The 10032-nt window shown below is 40.1% G+C and overlaps 1 protein-coding gene across 1 annotated transcript; it reads left to right on the top strand.

The window, feature by feature from the left end:
• Positions 1–3425: 3425 nt before the first annotated feature.
• On the top strand, positions 3426–9618 carry LOC114263090 (IQ domain-containing protein IQM3-like). Its single transcript, XM_082887767.1, has 4 exons — positions 3426–3814; positions 3945–4059; positions 4503–4568; positions 9349–9618. The coding sequence occupies exons 1-4, from the start codon at positions 3666–3668 to the stop codon at positions 9388–9390; spliced, it is 372 nt and encodes a 123-aa protein (XP_082743893.1). The 5' UTR covers positions 3426–3665; the 3' UTR covers positions 9391–9618.
• Positions 9619–10032: the final 414 nt, after the last annotated feature.

Genomic DNA, 10032 nt, shown 5'->3' with positions numbered 1-10032 from the left:
CGGGGCATCGCGAGGGATTCTCCGCACAAGGCAACCCGAGCATGCATCATTCATCATCCGGAGCAGATTTGAGGCAGTCCCTGACTTGCATGCCAAGTTATTGCTTTCCTAATTTAATTTGTTAATTAATTAGGATTTTGTATATATTTGGACTGTAATTATTTGGGACTGTATATTATTTATTCGGACCCTCTGTGCGAGGGCACAACTGTAATAAGTGTGCGTGTGTGTGATGTAAGTCTTCTAACCCCACGTCTTTCTCCCTTTTATTTACCCGCTTATGATGGTTAGATTAGGGCATGTTTCAATTAGCATACAGTATGATAGCATGTTTGCATTCATTCATCTGTTTTGCATGCACCGGGCTCGGCGCATCATACTAACTGCATTGTATTTTCAATTCCAAGTTGAATACATGTTAGCTGTAGCATTTCATATGCCATGTTTAGAATAGTCGAGCCTGCTATAGTTGCATTTTTGCATGTGTTGCATTAGGCATTTCTGTATAATTAGGATCATGCATGGATTTCTAATTAGCTTCTGTTTTGGCTTGGAGTACTCGGTAAGTTTTATGCTTTAGCATCCTTGCATGCGTGTGAGTGACTGCCATGATAGCATGCTTACCATGAGGCTAATTCCTTATGTGATATAACTGCCTGAATGCCTGTGGGTGAAGGTTGGGTTATTTGGATTGGAACAATTCATCAAATGTGTGTTTTAAGCCCACTAGATAGTGGCAAAATCATGTTTTCTAAAGTCCACCTGAGGGTGGCAAATCCACGTCTTAGCCTACCTGCGGGTAGCACTATAAACCATTTTCAAATAAACAAACATGAAATGTTTTGTTCCAATTCAGGCGACCCAGTCTATACTTGTATGCCGTGCGCATCACATAGTAAATCTAGGCTAATAACCGAAATAAGAACACATAATGTTTTCAAAAATAGATATCATGGTTAGTAGAGGCCGATCTTTGATCGGGCGAGCGGGGGTGCTCACGAAGTGACCTTCCCCAATCGTACCCAAGTTCCCGAGCCGAGGCAACTTTGGTGATGACGGACACGTGGCCTTAGGCAACGAGTCAGGGTTTCCTAAATTTCCCCAAAATAAAATATTTAGGTGGCGACTCTGTATCTGGCAAAGCAGTCCATGTTTGGCACTTCTTTTCTAAAAATCTGTTTTCTCAAAACGATTTGCCGGATTTAGACTCTTTGGTTCAGATTAAGAACCGTGACAATTTGAGAGTCCTGAACTGTAGTGACCCCAATATCAAACGGAACGGGGGACCTCGTTCTCCCGGGGCGTTCGGGGGACGTCTACAGCACCATATTCGATCAATCAGCTTATGCAATTTTAAGATAAAAATTATCACAAAAATTTTGGCGAATAGGCTCAAGAGAGTACTCCAATAGTTAATCACGCCAAATCAATCAGCCTTTGTCCTAGGTCGTTTGATCCAAGACAATATCCTTGTAGCGCATGATGCATTCCATTTCTTGAGACATAAAAGAAGAGATAGACAAGTGGACTTAGCATTGAAATTGGATTTAGGCCTATGATTGGATTCAATGGGACTTCTTAGAAACAATGCTCAGAAAATTGGGTTTCAGTGCACAATGGGTTCGGTGGGTTATGAAGCGTGTATCGACGGTTAGTTTCTCAATTTTTGTAAATGGCGAAATGTGAGCTGCAGTCTTTGCGAGTTGTGGAATCAAGCAAGGGGACTCAAAAATAGTCATGGCAGATTGTGGCAGATGTTTCGCCAAACTAATTAGTCATGGCATTCATTCTATAGCGATTTCAGTTTTGACCTGACCCTTGTTGTATCCTGGATTAGGGTATGATGGTTTCATATTGATGTTTACACCTTGTTTCCCTTCTATCTCCTTAAGTTTGGCTTTTGGATTGTTGTGGTTGCGTTTGAGACAAGTTGGTTGCTTAGTTTCCAAACTCTTGTTGCCCAAAATTTTGCTCCTCCTCTCGAGCGGCACTCCTAGCACTCGAGCAGGCTTTGTGAACTCTCAATATTTTTGCAGGTCTGTAAAACTACTAAGGGAGTGTATTCTACGCTCGAGCGGATCTTTCTGCGCTCAAGCGAGCTCAGCTCGAGCGGCCATTCTTGCACTCGAGTGTTGGTCTGTTGCCTGCAAAACTACTAGAAGTGTACATTCTGAGCTCGAGCATAATTTCTTGCGCTCGAGCGGAACGACTTATTGTGTCTGACGCTCGAGCGTCAATTCTTGCGCTCGAGCGAACTGCGCATATATCAATTCGCAGCAGCACTCTTTTTCATAACTTTCTCCCTCAAATCCCCAAATCCAGAGCTCCTCTCTCTAAAACTCACACTCTCTCTACTTTTTTACCTTGATTTAGTGGTTTCTCCACCTTACTCTGTTTGATAAAAAGATAGAGCATCTCGAGGGCTACATTCTATTCCAAATAGAGTTGGATTTCGGTGTGTTTGAAGTGTCTCCATTCTCTCGCTCAACTTTTAAACTTGAGATAGGGACTTTCTACACTCTTCTATGAGTTTTAGCTTAGTTATTTGTTGATGTGTAAGAAATATTGGGATTTGAGATGATTTTGAACAAACCTAGGGTTTTGACTTAAAATCAAAAGAGGGGTTTTTAATGAATGTATTGAAAATGGTTATGGGAGTAAATATGAGCTTGTGTGGTGTTAAAATGATTGATTTTTCTGGTGTTTGGGATGAAATTAGGAAAAATGGAGTTTTGCCCTAAAATCTCTCGAATAATTATTTTGTATAAGTGTAGAATTGGTATTGGGTATATGAAATTGAATGGTTGTTTAAATCACTACAACAAAATGAACCTTTGGCGATCAAAATTGGTGACTAAAAAAAATTTAGCCGCCAACAGTTATGGAATTGGCGACTAATATTTTTTTTAGTCGCCAAAAGTAAAATATTTAGCTACTATTTTTTTTAGTCGGGGTATATTCATTATTGGTGACTAAAAAAAATTTAGTCGCTAAAAATGCCAGAATTAGAGACAAAAAAAAAACTTAGTCGCTGTATATTGACTTTTGGCTACTAAAATATTTAGTCGCCGAATAGCAAAGAAAAAAATTATTTTTTCTCTTTTGTGACTAAAATTTTAGTCGCCAAAATCTTACTTTTAGTGACAAAAAAAAAAAAAAAATAGTCGCCGTATATTGACTTTTGGCTACTAAAATAGTTAGCCACCGAATGAAAAATAAAAAAATTATTTTTCCTCTTTGACAACTAAAGTTTTAGTTGCTAAAAACCAGTGACAAAAAAATATTGTAGTCGCTAAATAATTTTTATTTTTTTATTTTTATCTTTGATCTTCCGTGATTAAAATTTTAGTCGCAGATGTGTTTAAAATTTTTCTGGAAAATATTTCATATTGACGCCTAAATTTTTACCCAAATCTATTCTATTGCTTCTTCACACGGTTCTTTCTCTTTTGCTGTCCCTCTGTCTCTCTCTGTCACACAGAATTTGTAGGGTTTGTTTGAGTAATGGAGATCATCGATACTCAAAGCCTTTCCAACTTGGATCTCAATTCCAAACCACCATTCTCTTACAACTCCATCAAGATATCTCCCACGCTGCTTCCCAACAACTATCTCCGGCGATCGTCCTAAGCAGAGGTTTCGACTATCCGGCGGCGGCGGCCGGAATGACAAACAATGGTGATGTGAGTGGAGCCGGTGAAGTGTCGAATAATACCGAGTCGAGTGCCGCCGCCATGTGGGTGCAGAAGGTTTATCGGAGCTACCGCACCAGGCGTATGTTAGCCGATTCCGCTGTTGTAGCCGAAGAGCTCTGGTTGGTACACCCCCTCTTCAATTCAACCCTCTCTGTTTTTCTTCATTAGACACACTAATTACACCATTTTTATTACTATACATACATACATAAATGTGAACGCTTTAATTTAGCGATGATTATTATGAAGGTGGCAAGCAATCGACTATGCTAGATTGAATCGGAGTACGATTTCCTTCTTCAATTTTTCGAAACCAGAGACGGTAGCTTCGCGGTGGAATCGAATCAGATTGAATGCTTCTAAGGTTTCATCTTCTTGTCTTGTGCTAAAAAAATTAAAACAACAGAAATTATAAAGCCATCTCCAGTCCAATTTGAGTAAAAATATCATTTCATTATACACTAGTAATCCAATGGCCAAACTCGTATTTGAGTAAAAATTTGATAAGTGGCACAATTTTAAATTTAGAAGCTATTATTATATCACTCAAAATTGTCTTTAAAAATTTGAGTAAAAAAAGTGTCTCCCTTGATTTGGGTTAAAATTTTAGCAAAATTCATTTTGATATGAGTTTTAAGTGGAGAGAGATTTTGAGCATTTTTACTCGAATTTAAATTTGATATGGGTGAAGGGTAAGGATTGGAGATGCCCTAATAGTGGAGTGCTTTTTTTTTTGACTCAGTACCTGTTATAGATTTCACTGCTTTTTTTTCCCACACAAGTGAGTTAATGACTTGTTATGGGCAGTTGGGTAAAGGTTTGTCTAAGGATGCCAAAGCTCAAAAATTGGCTTTCCAGCACTGCATTGAAGCTGTAAGTTTTCCTAATCCTTTGCCTTGTGCCCTTCTTTTATGTTGTTGCCCTTTTCCATTACCTTATACTAATTTATGGTATTGTTTTTTCTGATTCATATATCTGCCTAGAGAATAGCATGCCATCTTACGAAGTAGGCATTTAAAATGTTTGTTTTACTCTGTGAATTGTAGATTGATCCAAGGCACCGTTATGGGTACTCTCTCTCTCTCTCTCTCTCTCTCTCTCTCTCTCTCTCTGTGTGTATATTTGAGTGTATACCATGTTTCTTGATGTGGGTTTTTGTTCTTTTGTTGTGCTGACATGACCTTCATGATTGGGTTGAATTATGGGCCCTTCTATGATTGTAATGCATTATTATGATTAGTTTGAGGTGTTTAGTGCTTTTTACACAATAGCTCAAATATAATATGACTAAAGTCTGACATGATTGCATTGACTTCCTTTTTACTAAGACTAAAGTGACAGAAACTAATGCAAAGGTGTATAGACGCATGAATAAACAAGGGTAAAACATACATGTTAAAATTCATGTATTATTGATTGATATTGTTTGATGTTGTGTCTATTACAATTACAAAGATTCCTATTATATAGGAGTGTGTTTGGGAGTAGGTGGAGAGTAGGAGAAGTGTGGTAGGTGGTAGTGGTAGAGTGGGTTAGGTTTAGTGGAGTAGGTGAGGTGGTAGTGGTGGTAGGTGATGGTAAATTCTAACAGCCCCCCGCAAACTCAAGGAGGATAGAAACTAACCAACTTGAGTTTGAAGAGAGGAACAAAACAAGAAAATACATAAAAATAAAAAAAGGATAGGAGACACTGTATGGTCGTGTCAGACCGTTGGTGAAGACACTGAAAGGTGGTGTCATAACGTGGTAGAGGACACTGGATGGTGGTGTCATAACGTTGTAGAGGACACTGTATGGTGGTGTCATAACGTGGTAGAGGACACTGTATGGTGGTGTCATAACGGTGTAGAGGACACTGTATGGTGGTGTCATAACGTTGTAGAGGACACGGTATGGTGGTGTCATAACGTTGTAGAGGACACTGTATGCTAACCGGAATCAATGTCGGGATAGTTTATGGGGTCATGTCGGACCGTTGAAAAAGCTAACCGGAATCAAATGTCGGGACAGTTTAAGGGGTCATGTCGGACCGTTGAAAAAGCTAACCGGAATCAAATGTCGGGACAGTTTATAGGGTCATGTCGGACCGTTGAAAAAGCTAACCGGAATCAAATGTCGGGACAGTTTATAGGGTCATGTCGGACCGTTGAAAAAGGCGCACCCTCAAAAGGTGTGCCCAATTTTGTCAAAAGGCGTGCCATCAAAAAGCGTGCCCAATTCATCAAAAGGTGTGCCGGACATAATGGCGAGGCACGTGAGTGCCTTGGTTGGCGCGCCCGTTTGTCGTCTGGCGTCAAGTGGCGCGCGATACGCGTGGCTGCCTTGGCTATTTAACCAAGACGAAGGCTGAGGCTGAGGCAGAAGCAGAGACAAGAAACTGAGAAAAACCTCTGAAAAAACTCTTCGTTTTGCTGAGAGAGATAGTGCGTTTTGCTGAGAGAGATAGTCTGTAACACGTTGTTGCCCAGAAAATGGCCTCGTCCTCGTCTTCCCGTGGACTGCTCACCCTCTTTCCCGACCTCAATGAGTCAACAAGAGAGAGAACTGGTGCGGTGGCACTGGAACCTCAACCAAGCGCCCCGGAGTTTGCTCCGTTGAACTTTCCGATGCGGTCTGTGGAGCAAAGAATGGCAGTGCAGTCGGATGTGGAGGCCAATCAGTATACTTTGAAGTCATGTGTGGAAAGCATGACTGCGGTCACAAATTTGTCGCACCGGCTGCAGAGCAGGACAAATGAGGTGCAACAGTTAAACTCCCAGCTGGCTCTGCTTCAACGCATGTATAAGGATGCGCGAGCAGAGATAAGTGTGCTGAAGGCGGAAAATAAGGAGCTGAAGCGGAAGGCCACCGTGATGTTCTGATTTGGAGGTCCGCCATATGCTGCAGTGGAGGAGTATGGGGGAGGCAACTTGCTTGGTGGTCTAGGAAGCACGGAGGCAACACCGTCAAGGGCCGTCCAAGACGGAGGCAAGAAGAAGAGACCGGCGGCAGAGTAGGTCGATGGGTGGTCGTCTGCAGAAAAGAAAACAAATCTGTTGGTGTTGTGTTTTGATTTGTTGGGTTTTTTTTTTTTTTTTTTTTTTTGATGTAAAATGGTGATCGGGGTGAGCCCCGACATGAATAAAAGATGGGCTGTTGTGCAAATTTGGAAAGTGTGTTGTTTTTTTTTTTTTTTTTTTTTGTGTATCCAGAAGTGGCAGATGTACAGAGGAAGTAGCTAATGGCTGTTAGAATAAAAAATAAAGGTTGGTTTTAAAGGAAGGGAAAGAATAGAAAAGTTTATATAAAATTGGGGGAAGTGGGTTGAATAAAAAAAGAATGTAGGTTTGAAAGTGGAAAGATGAGAGAGACGAAAGGCATTAGTTAGTGGGATCACGTGGGTGGTGTAAAATAGAGGAAAAGAAAAAAAATAAAAAAAAGCAAAAGAAGAAAAGTAAAGTGGGGTTGGTGAGTTGGGGGAATAAAAATAATATATAGATATATAAAAAAGAAAATAAGAAGAAAGGTGGGTGGTGGAAACAATTATGGTGGGGGGACAAAAAAGAGAGAGAGAGGGACCACAACTCAAGCACGACAACCTTTCAGCTCCACCCATCTGGCCACCCAATCAACCCCGAGTTATTCTTGGTTTTAGAACAAACCAAAGCAAGCACTAGACAAAAAGAAGAATCTAACATTGAAAATGTTGTTCTTATGAAGAATGACAAGGAAAAGTTTCACCGGAAGCTCATATTCGACGCTGTTAATGAGATCCTCTGCAGACAGCGAAGACGGAAGAGGGCACAACGCAGTGGATGAAGCCATCTGCAGACGGAAGAAGGCACAACGCAGAGAGCACAGCCACAACTTGGTGGTGGTGGTGATCCTGGCAGACCACAGCCAGATTCAGGTGAAGTTTCTGTTGGTGGAAGGTTCGGCCTAAGAAGAACATGAAGCAGTCAAGGTGAGTGACGCTGTCTGTGTGTTTTCCGGAAGAGAGAACTGCCATGCATATGTGTGTGTATGTCGAGAGGGAGAGGTGATGGGTGTGTGTGTGAGCTGCTGGATTTGTCCGGCGGGCGGCCAAGGCGAGATTGCCGCCCGCCGGTGGAACGAAAATATTAGGTTCTTAACCTTGCTCTGATACCATGTTAAAATTCATGTATTATTGATTGATATTGTTTGATGTTGTGTCTATTACAATTACAAAGATTCCTATTATATAGGAGTGTGTTTGGGAGTAGGTGGAGAGTAGGAGAAGTGTGGTAGGTGGTAGTGGTAGAGTGGGTTAGGTTTAGTGGAGTAGGTGAGGTGGTAGTGGTGGTAGGTGATGGTAAATTCTAACAATACATTTTATAATAAAAGAGATAACATCAGTTTTTTTCATCCATACAACTAATGAATTACTGATGAAAAAGGGGCCAAATGTTGGGTGAATTAAAACATCAAGGGAGGTCGGTATAATTATGTCAAAAGTGTGGGGCTAATTGTATTTTCTCTAAACCTCATGGGAGATTAGTGTAATTTACCATAGAAATATAGATGTTTAGGAAGCCAACTAATTTTTGACAGTCCCAGCCCTTGCTGAGACCATGAGTGGATTTTTTTGGTGAACCATCCAAGTTACATGCATGATCCAATATTTATCCATATTTTCTTTTTTAATATTATGATTGATTATATTATAAAAGGAAAAACTGAGTATTCTTTCTCCACTGCAGATTTTATTCGATTTCCAACTTACTTGAATGTCTTTTTGATATTATAGGACTGTGGGGGTCCATCACATTGTGGCACTGGCTGTAGTGCGCTTGTGGCTCACAAGATAGGAGGTAAACATTCTTGAAAGTTTTTATGGTACTACATGTTAATCATTACAAAATACAAATAGAAAATTGTTTAAATGTAGAAAAAGGTTTTTATAATAATTTTAATTTTATATTTAGGATCACATTTCATGTTACCCTGCAAACAAATCGTGTGGAATGCCATCACAAATATCTTAACAGCCCTCATCTAAAGTTTTCTCGCATTTATGCAAGTCCAATTGTTTGTATTGGACCTTTTTGTTCACCTTTTTTTGGTTGATTTGGCTGATGATGGCGGGGAAGACTCGGTCTAATCATCAGTTATTGGGAAATATCACTGCATCTGCATATTCCCGTGGGTATGAAGACACAACTTTTACATGTTTTTGGAGATTTAGAGTTGGCCAATTGTGTGAGGCTTGGTCTAGTGATTGGACAATAGTGTAATATTGCTGCACTGGTGTGTTCTCAAAGAAGTACGACGACTTGACCTATTCATGTTAAGCACCCTGCAATATTGCTGTGATTTACCAATTTTCTTTGCACTAGTTGCTATGCCTTTTTGAGTTTTGACCAAAACGAATAGACCAAATTCATGAATATAGTGTTGATGAAGTATTGAGAACTGCTAGCATGTTATCGAATGGTCCTGAAACCAATGAGTTACATATTTATGATGAGTGTTTCTCGTTTGCCACTCTTCATTCAATTTAAACACTATAGCCCAACAATACTTCTCTGTCCTCTTGACATTGAGTGCAGTTGGTAGATCGAGAGGGAGGGAGGGGGAGAGTTCTTCTCCGTCTTCTTCCTTAACATTGAGTGCATTAGACGTTCTGCTGATTGGATATATGTGGTATCTGCAGGTTATCCTGTATGTACTACTGTTGGGCGTACGTCAAACATGATAATTGATCTCATTGGTAAGTTCCTCCCCTAATTTTGTTAGATGAAGGAAGATGAATACTAGTTCTGCTTGTTATGGTTCCCTTTGTCTGCCTTTTGGCATATGTGATGGTATGTCCCTGATATAGCTTGGTCCTGTGCTTTATGGAGTTTTCCATAATGTGTATTGTTTTTCCCTTGTGATGTTGTGGGGTGTAGGTTGTCCAACATTACTGTTTTTTGTTTTAATATGACAGATAAAAAGAGTCCCCACATGGGTGGTGTTGTTACGATGTCAAATAACTTCTCAGAACTCAACTGTTCACTTGCTGTGTCTGTGATCTGTGATTCAAGTGGAGTTCAAGTGAGAGCTTGTTTCTTGCATCCTTTTCATTTTCATTACCTTAGCTTTTCCTCAAAATTAGATTCATATTGGTTTCATGGCCTTTGAATATTTATATTCCCATTTGTCAGGGACCTCAGGCACTGGATAAAGTTGGGACTTGCGATTACGTAAGTGCTTCGAGTTTATAGAATTTTCATTCAATCCTTCAGTGCTTGGTGGTCTAGTAAAGTTAGTTGTTTTCATTGTGATTATTTGGTTTGTTGGTGCACTAGCAATGTATTTTTAAAGTAGAATACCTTTACATTTTCTACTGTTTTGA

This window comes from Camellia sinensis, chromosome 1 (genome assembly GCF_055761805.1).
Source record: "Camellia sinensis isolate YWXY chromosome 1, ASM5576180v1, whole genome shotgun sequence".
Taxonomy (NCBI): Eukaryota; Viridiplantae; Streptophyta; class Magnoliopsida; order Ericales; family Theaceae; genus Camellia; species Camellia sinensis.
Note: the sequence above shows the minus strand (reverse complement) of the source record. Positions and strands in the feature narration are given on the sequence as shown.

What these genes read in the sequence shown, in the direction of transcription:
- LOC114263090 (XM_082887767.1), top strand. Translation starts at nt 3,666, where the DNA reads ATGACAAACAATGGTGATGTGAGTGGAGCCGGTGAAGTGTCGAATAAT. An exon ending in GTTGTAGCCGAAGAGCTCTG is followed by an intron (nt 3,815 to 3,944) that starts GTTGGTACACCC and finishes ATTATTATGAAG; the next exon opens with GTGGCAAGCAATCGACTATG. An exon ending in TCCAGCACTGCATTGAAGCT is followed by an intron (nt 4,569 to 9,348) that starts GTAAGTTTTCCT and finishes TGGTATCTGCAG; the next exon opens with GTTATCCTGTATGTACTACT.